General features: G+C 45.7%; 1 protein-coding gene across 1 annotated transcript; it reads right to left on the bottom strand.

The window, feature by feature from the left end:
- Window positions 1–1,126: 1,126 nt before the first annotated feature.
- On the bottom strand, window positions 1,127–18,657 carry TNFRSF1A (TNF receptor superfamily member 1A). The gene is made up of 10 exons (XM_068417443.1): window positions 18,512–18,657; window positions 8,039–8,240; window positions 7,601–7,729; window positions 7,149–7,292; window positions 5,455–5,536; window positions 5,067–5,134; window positions 4,731–4,853; window positions 4,347–4,384; window positions 3,430–3,589; window positions 1,127–2,834 (listed from the first exon to the last, which is right to left on the bottom strand). Exons 1-10 carry the CDS (start codon window positions 18,548–18,550, stop codon window positions 2,533–2,535), a joined length of 1,287 nt encoding a protein of 428 aa, XP_068273544.1. The 5' UTR covers window positions 18,551–18,657; the 3' UTR covers window positions 1,127–2,532.
- Window positions 18,658–18,847: the final 190 nt, after the last annotated feature.

The following is an 18,847-nucleotide window of genomic DNA, read 5'->3' as shown; positions in this document are numbered from 1 at the left end:
CGTAAATGTTTTATACACGGGCATCGTCGCTTCAGCGTTACATACTCAATGAGTAATAAGGACAAAATAAAAATAAAATTACGTCAACAGCTCAAAAGTTCCGTTTTCCTGGCAGCCGCTCTGCCCAGGCTCGGGCGGCGTGAGGAGGCTCCGCTCTCAGTGTCACACGAATTACCTGCCCGAGTCCCCTTCCTTACCCTGAAGAGATCGTTAACAGGCCCCGAAACGCCTCACGGCCGCGGATTTCTGTATAATGGGTGCATGAGGTCACTGACAGCCGAGCAGGGGCCTGGGGCCTGCTGCTTGTGGCTCACCACGCACGGTGAACTCCAGAAGGCCTGGATGTTAAATGATGGGTTACACGGCTTGAGGGGGCAGCGGGGCTCAGCTATCACACCTGGAGAAGATTTCTGAGAATTTCCCCACTTTAAGCACAGTTTCACATCTAGAGCATGTACTTCTAGTAGTTATCACACTGCTGCTAAATTACAAAAGACAAATGGTCTTACAATGAGCTTTGTACAGTCTCCTTTGATTCAAAAAATAAAAAATCAGCCTCAATTGAAATAGCACACAGGCATAGCAAAACAAAGCCTCCAACTGGGAATTAAAGCTGACTTTAGCTCCTGGCTTTGTCACTGTTGTGAACTTGGACTTTTCGCACTTGCAAGTTTCAAGTTTTCTCGTCGGTAGAGTAGGAACGGTCCTCACTGCCTTAACACGGTACTTTGGTTCCTCAGAGAAAAATATGCCTCTGTAAGATTAAACTACAATCTATTATTATTCTTTTATTTAAAGATATTTTCCTCTTTAAAAAGCCAAATACAAATCAAAATGACTCATTGTATGTTGTTTAAAAAAATCACTTTAAATATGCCAGCATCCCCTCCGACTTCAATATCTGAGACCTGCAACTGAATTTAATTTGTCCTACTTCCCGCCCTCAGGCAGCTTCCTTGAGGGCAGCTAAGCTTTACATACAGAAGTTTGTAATACTTGTTTTTTTAAAAAAAAATTAATCAGACCATCAACCCGCCCACTCTTGCCGCTTCTGGAAGTTATTCCACTTTCTCCGCCCCCACCCACAGTCACAGATATGGACAAAACCAAAATGGAGGCAGAGGTAAAAATATGAATTTTAATTCAGAGCACTTAGTGTATTTACAATAGAAAGTTTCTTTCTGGTCAAAGAACAAGAGACTAAAAAAAAAAAAATCCATGTTACAAGTGCATAGACAACCTGCCCCTGATGCAGGCTAACTGATCTTTGCTACTTCTGCTTCACTCACGGTAATAACCATGAGAAAGCGATGGTGAGAGCCTGGAGATGGTACCGAACGTCTCTTACACCCAAGCAGCAATCACGGAATGCAGTCCAGGAAGTAGTGTGAAGTTATTCATCAGTTACTAAATATATATATATATGTACACATACACAATCCCATTTGCAGTTAGATCAGATACAGTGAGTCGGTCGGCGATACAGAAGCAGGTAGACACAAGCCTACCAACCTGTGTGCAAGCAGATTTGCAGAGGTGCTCATGCCACCAGGTACACAGGTACCTTCTCACCCAGACAGACACACACATTCCTTCCCCCCTGCACTCGGACAAACACACAGGCAGGTGCTTTGTTAATGCTATCTTACATGGTTTCTAGGTACAGGAAAAAAAACTTGAGAAAAAAGCCTCTCATCTGACCCACTGGCTCGGAATCACAGAATGGTTGGGGTCGGAAGGGACCTCTGGAGATCATCTAGGCCAACCCCCTGCCAAAGCAGGTTCCCCTAGAGCACGTTGCACAGGGTCACATCCAGGCGGGTTTCGAATATCTCCAGAGAAGATCCTTATACCTCTTGAACCCGAGGGAAATGGGGCTGTGGAAAGGATAACGTCCTCCTGTTTCTCACCGAGCCACCACTTCTGACCTTTCGCGACTTTTGCCACAGCCGTAGCTAGCTGATACCGAAAGGGGGCAATCCTCTCCTGCTCTCAGAAACGGGCACCTCCTCCCACCACTTCCCTTGAGTCAGATTTTGCAATCAAAGGGCTGCAATGTGAGCCAGTTCAACTGTCTGATCTTGCAGAAAAATAGATCTGCATAAAGTGAGCGAGTACTTGACTGTCTGAACAGCCAGCTTAACCAAGTCACCCTACAAGTTTGCCCACCAGATGGTGGGTGGAGCACCTGTTTCAGCAACAACTTGTCCGTAGGGTAGCTGATCTATCAAGTGACTCTGAGCTCCTGTTCTCATCTTGGTCAGAGTCTACACAACACTTCCTTTATGTGGTGCTTTCCCTCCTTGGGAAAGGAGTTGTTGCAGAGGCCTGTCTTGGTTTAGAGATGCTGAACTAATGGTGGTTGAGAAGCAAACCTCAGCCTTCCTCCAGCATCATCTGCTGCTGTCTCCAACAAACCCAACTGAGGGGTGTTGGAAAGATAGGGAGCTATTGGAAAAGGAAGAGAGGAAAGGAAGGGAGTTATGATCCTCTCTTAACAGTCATAGCAAGGACAACTAAAGCAGAAATAGATTAAAGGTGGCTGTGGAGGCTGCAAGGTTGTGGAGAGTTCTGGTTTAGCAAAGCCTCTTGAATAGCTTCACTGCAGCCACTCAGCTCCATCTGGTTGAGAACACAGCTGATGTGCTCCACAGTTGCAGCATGGCCCATCTGCAGTTTCCACAGTCTAAGCATTTCATACTGGGCATCTCGTAAACGCCGATGGTCCATCTCAATTCGCTCTACATCATAGTCACTCAGACCCAGACGCCTCACAAACTCTTTCCACCGAGATGGCGGTACATGATCCACCACAGTGTAGAGAATAGCAGGGTCTGTGAAAGAGAAGAAATAACCTGTGAGAACCAGGATTCTGCAGCCTTAAGGAGAATGTGAATAATCCAGTGCTGGATGGTGCCTTGGGATCATGCATTGCCCCCTCCTGTTCAGGTCTTCTACAGAGTAGTCACACAGACTCGTGTGATGTCCAGACTTGCTCTTATCCCTCAATAAGCAATGAGAATATTTCCACATGCTCTTGTGTAAGGTTATGAGCAGAGCTGAGCACACATGCTGAGGGCCTTGCTGCCACACATTCCTGCCAAAAGAATGCTCTGGGTCACCATCCCAGAGGCATTAAGGCTGACATGTCACCACCCCAGAGGCATTAAGGCTGACATGTCACCACATATGACAATCCATTTTACTGGTAGGGAAAAGGGACAACAGAAAGGCCTTACGTAAATGTTTAGCATATACAGGCTCACAGGCTCTGGACATACTTCTGCCTTTGTACTGTGCCATGCATGAAGTATACACACAGGTCATGTACACTGGGTAAGGTCTGTCCGACACCCTCCTAGCCACATCTGCATCATCAGGTTCTCGTTTGCCTGGGGAAGGAGGGAAGGAGGGGGGAGTTTCACTTACTGTCTGGAAGCTGTGTCTTCCTGGCAGGTCTGACACAGTCTGGTAACTCATGTGAACTTTGCAGCAGAGGTGCAGGTGGTGGTGCTGCATTCACTGGCAATTCCATTTCCTTCTGAGACTCAGGAAGAAGGATGGAAATTTCATTTCTTTTTACCTCAACCTGAAAGACACATTTTCTTAGTTCAGAATCACCCACAGCAGCACAATACACCCGTCTCCTGCGAGGAACCGCTAGCTTTACATACTAAAATTTATCCAAGATAGGTGGGGAGCAGGTGCTGAGGTTTTAATTCTTCTTATATGCCTTGTTTGAGCAGAAGACACTGAACATTTCTTTCCAGCAGAACCCAAGGAGTTTAACTCTCTTTTGGTAGTCTGTAAAAAATATTTCTTTACAAAATCAAGTAAGGTTGGGACCCAAAATCACCACCATTCCAGACGCTCCACACGCCACCCTTCCCATCAGCCTTCTCTGTAAGGCTGTGGAAACCCAACCTCAGCTACTGCTTGGGCCCTCTTAATTTCAGAACAACAATGGACTTGAGAGAACACTGTGAAGCAGCACTGAGAGGCTTGTGGGGTCAAGATCTGAAGTGAAGTAATTAGTTAAATCCTCCAAGTGTGGAGTGTGTAGGGAGAAAAAGGGAATAAGGACCAGCTATCTGAAAAAAAACGCATCCAGGAAGAAAAGATCAAAAAGCCAGGAGTCTGAAAAGCATCCTCTAGAAGAGGGGAAGTAAAATGTTAATGGCTCCACCCTCTACAGGAAAAGACTTCTGAATCAAACAGCCCTATTACTCAGTTCATTTGAAAACACAACGCCTGAAAACAGCCCATGGGGGAAAACGTTACTCTGGATCCCAGGCTAACACAGTTGAAAGCAGAAGGAAAGCTCTTGTACCCATCATCTTGCTCACCTCAGATACTGGCTCCTTGGTTGTCTGCGGCAAAGAAACTTTAAAGAAAAAAAAAAAGAAAAAGAAAGCAGAAATTATTTTCACTTCCTCTCATCCTAGAGAAAACAGGAAAGCAGCTACTCACAATCCTGCCTTCAAACAGTTTTCACAGCAAAATGCACGTGTCCCAGCAATGAGCTCACATGCGCTTCCAGTCACGCACGGATGCAGAGTCCTAAGAACTGCACCAATAAGCTTAGCTGTCAAGTTCTCGTGTTCCTCTGGCCTTGCAGCAAAGCAGAATAATGGGATCCCACTTTTTCCCTCACACATGTGCACATACACAAACACACAGAGAATGATGTCTATCCCAACTAATATCACTGCATATGCTGCTGTACTCACCACAGGAGTAGAAAGATGACGCTATCCCATTTTCCTGGACCAGCCTCACTACTTTATTTACAATGCAGAGGACAGAGATAACTCCAAATATTGCAGCGCTGATGCCAAGGACAAGGCTGCCATCTGGACAAAAGGAAGAGGGCAAATGAGTGAGTGACTGAGAAAGAAGGAGGTAAGTGCTAGAGGAAGAACAGCAAGTGAAGATGTGCAAATGGTAGGAAGAAATAGAATAATGGTTTGAGAGGGTGGACAAAGTAACACTTTACCAAAGGCATTAACAGAACAAAAGCCCACACTGAAAAGATTCCGCTGTTCCTCAGTTCCCCCAGTACTCACTCAGCCCAGACGAAGTTGGTGAGGTAGTCACTGGGCTATGACACTGCAAGCATTCTTCTCCAACGCAGCTGAAAAAGCAAATCAGAGAGGTGAGCATGCATGAAATCAAACACTAGCCATTTGCGACAATCCTAAGTAACAGCAAGTCAAGATAAGCCTGCAAAGCAGAGCAATGCAGTGTGGCTAGTGACTTTGGGCTCTTAGTGGGCTCATGCCTACACGGAGAGGACTGCGAGTGGCAGAGGGGAAGACCCAAATGCCTTAGAAAGGCAGAATGTTGTAAAGTTATATATCAAGATGGACAGAGACTTGAGAGAAACATTTCCTTCCCCTGTGGGGTTTGTGTCTGCTGTCTCTGTGGAGGGGCATACAGAGAAAAAAAGCTCACCTGTTGCAAGGCTTGCAAACATTGCTAAGTGTCAGGAAGAATCGAGGCTTACACCTGCAAATCGTGTCTCTGTTCTTTGAACCTGTAGAGAAAATAAGAAACCATTGCCATAATCTGGACAGAGAAGAAAACAGAAGGAGAAAAATCCACTCCAGGATGGGTGGAACATTTTTCCTCTTTGAGCCTGGAGAACTGCTACTGAAGAAGAGAAAGAGGATTCTGTCTGTGTCTGAGGATAGGGTTGGTGGAGGATAAAAATAATAAAAAATAAGGGTACCACTGTCCTGGTAGGTCTGGGACCTCTGTAGAGGCTTGGAAAGGAACTTAATGACAGTGCAGCTCAAATTGGTGTAATGGATAATGACAGTTCCAGCGCAAAAGCGGGGAAAGTCACTCAAGTTCAAGTGTGACAGGAAGGGGAAATCACATTAGTCAGGCAAAGATGAGGGAGAAGTGGTCCCTGAGCAGCTGGGACTGGTGAGGAAGTCAGTTCAGGGCAGGGAGAAATCGCTTCAAGCTATGGGACACACACCCACTCTTGTGATCTGCTATGCTGTGAGTGGAAGGGGTAAGAAATAAAGAACTATTGCTTCTAAGCAAGTCACAGTATGGAGAGTGAGTAGAACAGGTGTGGGGAGGAGCAGAAAAGAATAGTGATGGAAGGACATAAAGTTGCACGAGGGGAGGGAAAAAGGTACTAGAACAAGCAGCATGCGTTCTGTGGCAAGCGAGGGATGGGACTAAAACAGTTCTGCATCAGCCGAGAAGGAAGGAAATTGCTCAAGGGCAGTGTACAATGATACCCCTGAGGGTAGGCATAAGCATGGAAACTGTGACAGAGAAGGATTACCGAGCACCAAAGGGAATACATTCACCAGTGAGACAGCAAACCTCACACTAGGCACAGTAAGAGGCAGGAAAGGGATCAGGAGAAACAGAATTTGCAAAGAAGGGGGTATAGCTTTAGGACAACAAGGTAAGGAGCATTTAAGGGGCATGAACAGCATTAGACTACAGCACAAAGTGGAGGGCAGCAAGCAGTATTTGGTTAAGATCTCCGATTCCTGACTGGAGATGAGGCAGCTTGGGACAGCTAAGATGGGTACTTCTCCCAAACACTTGCACCATCCCCAGGTCATGCCCAATGCCACCAGACACAGTTCAGCACTACCTGAGCAGCTCTTTACTTTAGAACACTGCACAGTACACTGTGGTGGTTCAGCAACCGACTGCCAAGGAGTTCAGCTGGGCACTGGGACCAGCACTATTTTCAGCCATTGTACTCAAAGTGCTTCCAGCAGTTGGTGGGGGAAATGTGATGAGCATCAGGAGAAAGATAAAAAAGGCAGGCAGGGGGAAATCTGCTCTAGAGCATAAAGACCTTGGTTCGGTACATGCAAGGCAGAGGTACCAAAATTAAGTAGAAAATATCTCCTCACAACAGCCAAAACCAAGAAACCATTCAAGGACAAAAGGAAGGTAGAAACTGCGATAAAAGACGGGGATTGATGCCAAGGCAGGCAAAAAATGGCAGTCTCTCTGGGGAAAGGGGACAGGCAAAACCGAGAGTTGTCCCAAAACCACAATCACTTCAGGGCAAGGTGCTGCAGTGTGTCAGAAAGTGAACAGAAGGCTGCTAATGTCTACCCTAGTACAGTACGTCCGTACTGGAGCCATATCCATGCCATACTCACAGTTGGCAATAATCCCATTGACACACGAGCTGCAGTTCCTACACTGGAAGAGATCGAACAGGCCAATCTGATATTGATTCTTCCGACAGCCACATACAGTATCTTGCTTTGGGGTGCAAGGGGTCTCTACTATCTGCTGGAATTCTGAAGAGAAAAGGAGAAGCGATTATTCCAACCTCTTTCCTCACCTTCAGCTGAGCGCACTGTTACGATGACAGGTATTGCTATCCCCTAATCTTCCCAGAGAAAGGCCAAAAAGGCCTGCAAATTGTGTCTCGGACTGTAGTAATTTGGTAACCCTTATTCCTGCTGTCCCCAATCCCTTCCCATTCACTGTCCTTCTGCCCGTTCAATTGCTTACTTTTCCAAGCTTCCTCGCTCACCTTAGCATGCCCTCCAGCCCCCTACCTGCCACTACTACCCATTTTTCTCAGGTCCTCCAAATAACTCACCTGTACGGCAACGTCTACACGGGAAGCATTTAGACATGGTGTTATCAACAGCTGTGAATGTGCCATTAGCACATGGAGGACAGACAGGTGCCTGGTCAGGCCGATCACAGTCTTTTGCCTTGAAGGTACCTGCAAGAAAATCACTTAACAGAGCTCTGACGGGAAGGCAAACACGTTGTCGTAGGGAGGATGGGAGTCACTGATTCCTCAGAGAAACTCTAGAGTTGACTGTGTAAGGACTGAGTATGCTTCCTCTCACCAGTGTGGAGGACGCTAACAGCCCAAAAGAAGAGACAAGGAATAAGAATTCCTCTGGGTAGTGATAGCTACCAAGGAAAGGGAGCACTGATGTGCTGTAGGACAGAGACAGTTTGAGAGTGCAGGACAGAGAAATGCCTCTAAGGAGAAGGTCACTATTACTGTACTTATTTTACGTACCTGCATGACACCTCATGCAGCAGTGGGTCTCTCTAGGATGTAGGTATTGTCCTAGTTGACACTCCACCTCCCTCTTTTCTCTCCTCAAGGGGTTAGAAGGGTCTCTTCCATCCAAAGCCACCCGATGGACTTGCAGTGTATAAGGCACCGGACCAATTTCATCAGATTCCTTCATTAACACACATACAAATATTAGGATAACCTGTAAATACAGAGGGGGAGGGAGAGAGAGGGAAAGAAAGAAAGAGGGAGAAAAACAAGGTGAGAAAACATTATAACCCCTTGCAGACTGCACAGCTAGCTTCAGCACTTACAATTAAATCTTATTATAACAGTGAGTTCAAATGACTTGACCAAAAATCAACAGGATCCTCCACTGACAAAAGCGTGGGGGTAGATTATTTACCAAAAACCACCAACAAACCTATGCCTGCCATCTGTGTTATTAATATGCCATACAACAGTGTCTATGACAAACTGGTTCTATATAAAGCAAATGCTTTTTGTGATGTGCAATGCATAGATGGAATACCTTGAAAATGCTGCAGCTTGCAAGAAAGTTACTCAAGAGCAAAAGAATGTTTTTTTAAGGAAGACAGTAAGACTGCCCATCTAGGAACAGTTCCAGAGAGGAGAACGCATCCAGTACTTGCAGTTCTACCGAATACATAAACCAGATGGGAAGTTGGAATAAGAAGGCAGAGGAGGACCTCACTGCATGCAAAGTACAGAAAAGCTTCCAAAACTCCTCCTGAGCAAGCCAACTGTAGAAACGTGAGAAGTCAGGGTTTCAACTTCTCCCCCGTCTAACGTACATTCTTCCTTCTAAACTGCAGCTGTTAACATTCAGTCTGAACAATCTGCCACAAAAATGTGCACTTTTTTTCTTTTTTTAATCTCTTTAAGATTTACTTGCTATTTTTCACTTTGAAGATGACTGCTGTCAAGAATTTTAACAGAATTAAGATTGGCATGACTGCATTATGACTATAAGAGAGCTTGAGTGTGTGTACACACACACACGGGAAGGAACAGCAGAACAAAGGGTTAAAAGAACAGCCTGTAGCGATAATGAAGGACACCATTCCCTGGACACTGTTTTCAGGACACTATTCCCAGCATCGAAATTGAGAAATGTGCTGTTTATGTCCTGGCCAAAAGGTCTACACTCTGGTAAGACCACAGCAGAGATGAGTCATCAGCAAAAGACCCTGCACCAGGAGGACGGTAATGAGATTGCAGCATACCACAAACACGATTCCTCTGCCTGATGGCTCAACAGAAAAACAGAGCCTAGGCATGTATTTCAACCATGCATTCAGAGGAGGAAAAAACATACAATAACAAAAAGGTTAAAGCCAAAAAGAAAAAAAAAACACAACAAAAACAGGAAACAACTTGTCTCAAGATTTATGGAGCCTGAAGTCAGCAAGTTTCATCCCATACCAGCTGATGACTCCCAAAGGGTACGATGTACTTGTCCAAGAACTAGTTTGTAGTGCCATGAAGAGCCCCAGCAGCGCAATGAGGACTTGCCAGCCAGTGTCCCTTGTCGTCTGCGTTGCACACAAGTGATCCTGGCCGCACCATCTGGCCATACACGTGCTGGTGCTTCTGAGTATGTCGCAAAGAGTGTGTGCAAAGGCAGTCTATGCGTCAGACCGTGTGAATGCATGAAAATAAACTCTTTTTTTTTTTGCAAGTAAATGCCACCCCGTCCATACAATCTCACACTGAGTTTTACTACACTAACTTACCTACACTGTAATGTTTTCCCAGTCTCCTTTTTTGAAAGTGGTAAGAAGCCTAGCTGTACAGGCACAGCTTCACAGTTCCGTTTCTTTTTGCTTTTTCAGCTAGGAGAGTTATAGCAAAAGCAAAGCAAAGCAATAAGGGAAAACCACAACGCTGATACCAATTTTGTGGTTGCAAGCCTAAGAAAGGATACACAAAATGAGATGGCTATGACAGCCCCATGCTGTCCTGTTTCTCTCTCAAAATTAAAGCCTTTGGGAAGAAAGGTACTTACATGAAAGCAACTTAAAACCTCAAGAAGGATCGGACTTTGCAACACTGACAAAGCAAAAACGCCATTTTTCAGAGAGCTCTCTCATACAAAGACATATTCAATAGACCAGATGCTAAAATGGTGAACAGGAAGAAGAGAACCACATATTTAAATAGCTATCGTTTCAGACTTAATTAGCTGACCACAGGATAAAAGAGAGCACTCCAACAACAACTCGGTAAGAAATAAAACTCATTTCAGCAGCTGATAGTCTTGCAAGATTGATTGTTTGCAGGAAAACGGGTAAAAGGTTATTCATGCAGATGGTCTGACAGCAACAATAAAAAATCCTGATTCTATAGCCAATGATTAATCCCCTGACATGGGAATATATACAGCCGGCCCATAAATCAGACAAGTCAGCAATAGAAACAACAGAAAAGCATCAAAGATCAAGCCAAAAACACATAGAAAATTGGTCAGATACACCTTCAAAAACAAAAGAAAACAGGAAAGGTGTTTTCAGTTTTTCAGATTAAGTGAAAGCATGTCTGTAAGTGTAATCAAACCAGAGTTAACACATTATTACTGATCAAAATCTGAGGAACAGAGAGTCACAGACCACAAGTGACTCACAAACCAATGTCTCTGCCATCCAGAAAAATCATTCACATGGCAGAAAAAAAAACCCACCACCATCTTAAGCAGCTTCCCAAGCCATTCAGCAGTATACTGATTTATACCAATGACAGACTGCATAAAATTTGGGAAATACATGGAGATAAGATAGAATAGAATAGAATAGAATAGAATAGAATAGAATAGAATAGAATAGAATAGAATAGAATAGAATAGAATATTTTGGTTGGAAGGGACCTACAACAATCACCTAGTCCAACTGCCTGACCAATTCAGGGCTGACCAAAAGTTAAAGCAGGGTATTAAGGGCATTGACCAAATGCCTCCGTAACACTGCCAGGCTTGAGGCATTGACCACCTCTCTAGGAAGCCTGTTCCAGTGTCTGATCACCCTCTCGGTAAAGAAATGCTTCCTGATGTCCAGTCTAAACCTTCCCTGGTGCAGCTTTGAACCATTCCCATGTGTCCTATCGCTGGATCTCAGGGAGAAGAGATCAGCCCCTCCCTCTCCACGTCCCCTCCTCAGGAAGCTGTAGAGAGCAATGAGGTCACCCCTCGGCCTCCTTCTCTCCAAACTAGACAAGCCCAAAGCCCTCAGCTGCTCATCACAGGACATGCCTGCCAGCCCTGCCACCAGCTTTGCTGCCCTCTGGATGCATTCAAGGACCTTCACATCCTTCTTAAATTGTGGGGCCCAGAACGGCACACAGCACTCAAGGTGAGGCCTCACCAACACTGAATACAGCAGGATAATCCCCTCTTTTGACCGGCTGCTCATGCTGTGGTTGATGCACCCCAGGATGCAGTTTGCCCTCTCGGCTGCCAGGGCACACTGCTGACTCCTGTTGAGCCGTCTGTTGACCAGCACCCCCAGGTCCCTTTCGCAGGGCTGCTCTGCAGCCACTCCTCTCCCTGTTTATACTTGTGCCCCGCATTACTCCATCCCAGGTGCAGAACCCAGCCTTTGGACTTGTTAGATTTCATCCCATTAATCATTGCCCAGTGCTCCAATCTATCTAAATCCCTCTGCAAGGCCTCTTAGTCCTCAAGAGAGTCAACAGCACCTCCCAGTTTGGTGTCATCAGCAAACTTGCTAACGGTGCATTCACCTCCTGCATCCAGATCATTAATAAATATATTGAACAGAACTGGCCCTAGAATTGAGCCCTGAGGAACACCACCGGTGATGGGTCACCAGCCAGATATAGCCCCATTTACCAAGCACTGAAGCCTCAAGTCATTGACAACAGCTCACCAAGGCAACGTTTAGAGGTCTTGTACAACTGAAATAAGGTGATTTTGCACCGTTAGGTTTACAACATGCTCTGATTCCACTCACCAGGAGAAAGAACTAGTACTTGCCTAACCAATGCTGCATAGAAAAGTGGACAGCACGTATTACCTAAGCCAAATGATAATTCAAACCACCAAACCACATCATGCACACCGGTGATTCACATTTTTAGTAAGCGGGGACTGCCCAGGAAAAAAAAAAAGAGTCAGCAGAAACTCTAGTTTTTACTTCTGAAATTGCTGCAGAAATAAACAAAATATGGCAGATGAAAACCAGAATGCCGCGTCCTTATATCATTCCACCCCTCTGGGTGACAGCTACGTGCCCTACACGTTCTCCTTATGTGTGCGGCAACCCTAGTTCCTTGTCATGTCTCATGCCAGCACTTACTACCTGACAGCTACAGTGAAAAAAAAATGCTGTACAAGCCCAAAAGCTCTTCTATGCAAAGTTTTGGCAGCTGAGACAGGAGTTAGGAGCCCCTGCACCATCTTCAACCTCCAATATTCTTGAATTACTGCCACCACTACAATCCCTTGCTGCTGCTTCCACCTCACCAGACCATGCACAGAGAACTGTAAGTGAGGTGACATCTCTGCAAGAGTAAGTCAAAGAAAGAAAGAAGCAGCAAAGATAAGTGAAGAACGCAGCAAGATGCAAGAAAGATGGGGGGAGTGGAAATAAGGGACGTTTGAGAGCACTGTTCTCCGGCCAAGGAGAAAGAAGGCACAGTATCTGAAACAGGGACAGCACAGGGAAGTGCAGCGTATCAGGGTTACTGTATTATCACCTGCCAATGCCCACAAGGCTAGGAAATACTGTTACCAGAAAACAGTAACCAAGAAAACTCTCTAAACCAAATGATAGTTTAGAAAGCTGACACTGATTTATTGCAGCGCTGGGTGCATGGGGGATCTCTCCTCCTAGCATGCACACCTAGGAACAAAAGCACACTCATTATATGCATTATAGGAAAATGAATATCCATACAATTCAGAGTAAAGCCCACCTATTCCAAGAAACCTTATGCATATGCTAATATATTATGTAATTGTCTTTGTGCATGCTTACTAAATTGGGGAAGGGGTCTGGGGTGGGCTCTGGTGGTCTCTGATGGCCGTAACCCCCCCATAGTTGTGCTGTCCGCTGTATAGCCCTGCTTCTGCACAAGTGTGGTCGAGGCCTTTTTGTTGACACATGCAGGTGGCTCCGAGGAGAAGATCCCGTTCTGATTCTTACAGGATTTATCTCTACTCCTGGCGCCAGAGCTGGGAATCAAGGCATTTAAGACACTACAAAGATGTTGTTCACAGTCTTGCTTATCTCTGGCCCTTCTTTGTCATTAGTGAGGAATTTAACAGAGACCTTGGATTCTCTAAGACTAAGCGCAAGCAAGAATCAGTGATGACTGTAACTCTAAGCGTTATCAGACCCAGAAGCAGACCCTGTCTTCAAACACGCCGTTAGCTTCAGAACGTGCTGTTATTTTAACTGAAAGGAAAATTGCTGAAAGAAAAGTTTATAGTCTAAAGGTTACACAGAGTAGGCCTTTTAGGGCCTACTTTGAGGCTTATTTTTACTAAACCGTCTGGTGTCAATACCAAATTACTCAGCATGGATGCCGCAGCTTTGTATCGTGCACCCTGCCCTCCCTGTGCAGAGCTGTAGCCCTGCTGCTACCTGCAAGGCTCCTCGCCCTCAGGGAGAAGGGTGGAGGAGGCAGGTACAGCGATGCACAGGTACGACAGTATGATGGGAAAGAGACGACGCGACGGAGAGGGTTGTGCTGGGAGCAAGATTCCCCTCTCCTAGAAAGCCAGTGGATGCCTAGAGGTGTCTGGAGTGGACCAAGGCTGGTCATAGAGCACAAACTGAGTGGGAAGGGGGATTGGTCAGGTGGGAAGTGACTCCCGTCCCCACACACAGTGCCTTGAGACCCCACGTCTCTTCACGTGAACTAATAGGAATGCAATGCGTGCTGGAGCAGACACTCAGTATTCCAAACAGTTCAAATCGTATTGGCCATCACTAGGGTGATGTTTAAAATAGTTCCAAATTAATAACTTCCAGAGTTTAAATCTCTCCAATACAAAAGCATAAAGCTGAAAACTTCAGAATAAAACAATTTTATAAATCCAGATGTGCTGTCAAAATCCAGAGATTAGGAGGCTTACTCCTTTTTTTGCACACACCTAACATATTCATCATGTAATGAAGTGTTTCCCTACCAACAACTTATTCAACTGTTTCTCTCAAAAAAATAATTCCATTTTGCAAATTCCATTTTTAAACTAAAGAACTACCTGCAAATAAAAGGCATTATTAGAATTTCTCAAACATTTCTTAATAGAAACTTCCCTTTGCTTAAGAGTTCAACATGACACACACCAATGCACAAGTAATCTACATATCAGTCATTTGGAAGCCTTTTTGATGAGTCATAAAAAATTAGCCAGCTTGGAAGTTTGGATGAAAACAGAGATCCTGCTCAGAGTAATGAGCTACCAAAGAAATCAGGGTGCAAGATTACCCTAATGTTCTTTGACTGCTTCTGCCATTTCCAAAAGTTCTTTGAGGTTTGCATTTTTTTTAGTTTGCTCTACAAAGATGCAAGGGAAACCAGAACTTCTGCTTTACACATTGAGACATGTACATTAAAGCAACATTTACAGGAAGCTTTTCTCATTGCTCACTAAAACCTGGAAAGGTCAAAAGAAGGATACAAGAGCTGTTATTATAAATAATCCTCCATTTTATGAAGATCAGATGGAGGAAATGCTGTATTTTAGGCCTTGTCTAAAACCAGGAGACTGATAATAGCTTTCATACAATGAAGAAAGGTCTTAGAAATCTTAATTTAAAAAAAACAAAACTGTGATTTATCTATACAGATCATGAACTTCACATCATAAAATGTGTGCATACAGTATATAAAGTTAGAAGTTTTTATTTTATATTAGCAGAGATAACGAGTGAAAAAGTTAGTAAGTGATCACACCTGTCAGAAAATAACTTCTTAATTTTTCCTTAGAGGACACAGCAGCGAACTCTGACTATGTCAGAGTCCCGAGTCGCCTGCCTGTGTTCAGGGCTGACTTCAACAGCAGAGCTGTACAGCCTCGCATCAGAGTGCCATCGGAGCAAGAGCTGCTGCGGGAAGGCTCAGGGCAGCCTCCCCCTTCAATCCCCAGCTGATTTTCAGCTGTGCCGCAGCCATCCTCACGCCCCTTGTCAGTGATTCACTAGGTGAATTTTTTAAGAGTCAGATAATTGTAATGTGCTGAGTCCTATTCATTGGAACTGATACACTCCTGTTTGTTTTAACACAGAAGTGTAGTGACATCGCTTCGAGATGCACTATCTGCTGTCAGGTTCCCAAGAGTGTCATAGAAAAGCCTGTGGTACCAAGGGTTCAAAGGAAGCACTCCGTTATCCAGGGATGAGGCCAAGATTATGGAAGAGAATACCAGACATCTGTCCCAAATAAAAGCAAAGCCCCTTTGTGATGACCAAAGAAAATGGATAACAAGGAGCTAAATGACAAAATTAGTTTTACCCCCAAATAACACTGCTAATGCAGAAAATGGATTACTTAATAAAAAGGGAAAGGCATCCAAGCCGACAATACTGATTACTTGAGAGAACTTAAATTACCTTGTAATTGAAACTGGCACAGACCCAGATATCAACATGTTCCATTTGGGTAGAAGTGACAGTCATCAAAAATAGAAACTAAAATTAGATTAATAAGCGGATAAAAAATGGAATGAACCTGGTTGGACAAAGCAATTAGAAAAGCAATCAAATGCTATGAATTATTAGGAAAAGATTTGAGGACAAAACAGAAAGTGTTGTTATGCCAATGTATAAATCCATAAGGTTTGAATCTAGATTGTAGTTCTGGTCCCCAATCCTGAGAACATAAATTAATCCAGATATGATCTACAGAAAGGTAACGAGGATGATCAGTGGTACAGAATGGCTGCCACAAGGGGAATGATCAAAAATACTGGTCTGTAAAAGGAACAACTGAGCAGAGGATACTATAGCAGGCCCTGAAGTCATAATGCCGTGGAGAAGATGAACTGGGATGGCTGTTCTCTGTCTCTTCCAATGCAAGAACTAAGAGGTATCATACAAAATAAGCAGGACACAGGTTCAAAACAAATACAGGGAGGTACTTTTTCAGCCAACACATAGCTGAGGTGTGGGACTCCCTCTCAGAGGGTTGGGGGTGCCAGAAACGTGCCTGGGTTCCAAAAGCGATCATCACACCCCTCAGCAGAAGAAAAAACACCCTCAGGGGTCCGAAATATGAAGACACCATTTCAACTGGGGAATTCCTACAGTCACAGATCACTAGAAGCCAGGAAAGTCTTTTTATTGTTCATTGTTGTTCACTTGCCCTGCTCTGAAACCCCTGGTAGACTGTTGGCCACTACGGGGAACAGGATGGTAGGCCCAACAGTTCTTTCTTACAATGCACTTGGCGGCTTGGTTTTCAATTTTTATATAACATAGCTTCTAACTTCAAAATTGCAATTCCTCCCTTTACCTTTGAAAGGAATCAAGGTATGCCAGAAAGGAAAGGAATGCCAGAAGCACCCTTGTGGCTATTTTGTATTTTCTCTTCATAAAATTGAACTGCCTTTAATAAATGAAACTGCCATTATACATTTTATTTTTTTTTTTAATGAGACAGAAAACACACTGGCCTCAGCGAAGACAGCTGCCATTTTTTCCACTGTGAAAGTTAGGAGTGCACAAGGAAAACACAGACGACCTGGAAATGAGCTTAAGGACATGCAAAAAGAGAAAATGCATGGAAACAAGCTACAGGAAATTCTGAAGAATCAGAGGAAACAAAAGAATTTGAAAACTAGAAGGGGGGCATCAAGGGAGTAAGAAAGGCCATGAGAGCAAACATAGGATGATGTGGAAAGTAAATGGAAGATGGAAGGGCATGCAACGGAGTGACAGTTGTAACACTGAAATAAATAATATGATTTTATGGAAAAGAAAATCTGTAATGAGTGAGTGTGCTGTAATTGAGAACTTGAAATGACCACATAAATAGGAGGGGGAAAATGTGCTGGAAAAGAAAAATAAATCCCACTGAAGGATACTCTTTCCTCCACCACATTGTTTAACTGAAGACAATATAATGAATTTGAGGAATCCAATGATTTTTTGTAATTTTATTGCCAATATTGTCAGCAATACCATATATAGCACCCGAATTACAGCAAAATGTGCCCCACTATACTGAAGTCAGAAATATGCTTTTCCAGGATTGCTAATTGCTTTTAAATCTGTATGTAAGTCATCTCAACAGTTGATATATCCTACCTAGGTCCCGAGATGGTAAATGATCCACAGTTAGTCAAGGTGTAGAGTCCTCTGACTCCACAGTTTTAGTTGTGTGGTCATGCCAGTGCTACCTGTAACCCTATCACCTGGTTTCCAAAAACTTCCAAGCACAAAAAATAAAACTTCTGGAAGAAGGTAACTTTGAGTAGGGCAGTCACAACTTTTTGACAGCAAATTAACAACTAACCCAACATGACAAGTCTAGTGCGGTCAAGTGCAAGTGTTTGTTACTAGGATGCTCAGGTATTTAAGGACAAACAGTTCAACCTTGTAACTTCTATACCAGAATTTATAGCCATGTCACGATGCTAAGTGACATCACCCCTACTGTCACAGCTTTATCGCACATCTCCTGATACTGGATGGTCGTTCACCTCTAGCAGTCAGGTTATTCATAAAACTCTCCAACTTCTTTTCGCAAGTAATGTTTTCACCCGCAAAATTACAACGAACAGCGTAAAAATCTTGACCTAAGATACCCAAGGAGGCTGAAGAAGGTTTACCAGCTCCGTGCCCCCGGCAAGCCTCGGCGCCGGGACAGCCCCGCGCCTCGCGAGCTAACGGCGGCGCGGGCTGCAGGAAACCCTCCGCCATTCCCGTAAATCCAGTCGCCTTCTCCCTGACTCAGGGATCAACCCCGGAAACGGCGGCGGAGGGAGGGAAGGGGGGATGGAGGGAGGGAGGGAGGGAGCACCGCCGGCCTCGCCTCGCCTCAGCAGCCCCGCAGCGCCGCTGCCCGGTTACACCGCAGGCGGCCAGGTGACGGCGGGCCAGGCGCGGCTCCGCTCCCCGACCGCCTGCCGCCGCTCCGGCACCAGCCTCCCCCCTCCACCACGACCGCCCACCTCGCCCCCTCCGCAGGAGAAAATGGCTCCCCCGGGCGCTGCCCCCCCGCCCCGGGGCTGCCATGAAGGAAGGCAAAGCCGCGGAGAGAGGGAGCAGAAGCCGCGCTGTCGGCGCACCCGCGGCGATGGGGAGCGCTGCGGAGGCGAAGACGGGCGAAGGGAGCCCGGGCCTGAAAGCCCCGCGGCGGGCACCGCGCTGCAGCCCCGCAACCGGCTGCAGCTCCAGCAGAAGGGCCCACAAACAGGAGCCGCCGCCGGGCGAGGCGGTGCCCGGTCCCGTCCCGTGAGGAGCGGCGAAGCCTCCGCCCGCGCCTTACCGTCCCCAGCGAGCTGCCGGGCAGCGCCGGGCCGCGCATGGCTCCGCCACCAGCTACGTCCCCATGGCAGAGTCCCGCCGGCGTCCAGGGGAAGCCGCCCCAGCCCCGGCCGGAGCAGCGCGGAGCGAAACGACCCCGTCTCCAACTTCCTGGCGGCGGCGGCGGCAGGAAAGAGGCCGGCGAGCTGGAGGCGGCCCGGCGCCGCGCCCCGCCCGCCCTCCGCACCCGCCGGCACAAACCCACTGCCGGCCACGCTTTTCCTTACAGATTGAGACAGAGAAGCTGAAGAAAAACTAGGCGGTGGTGTACCTACCGCCTGGCTAAAGCTGCTAGAAA

This window comes from Nyctibius grandis, chromosome 23, assembly GCF_013368605.1.
Source record: "Nyctibius grandis isolate bNycGra1 chromosome 23, bNycGra1.pri, whole genome shotgun sequence".
NCBI classification, from domain to species: Eukaryota; Metazoa; Chordata; class Aves; order Nyctibiiformes; family Nyctibiidae; genus Nyctibius; species Nyctibius grandis.
Note: the sequence above shows the minus strand (reverse complement) of the source record. Positions and strands in the feature narration are given on the sequence as shown.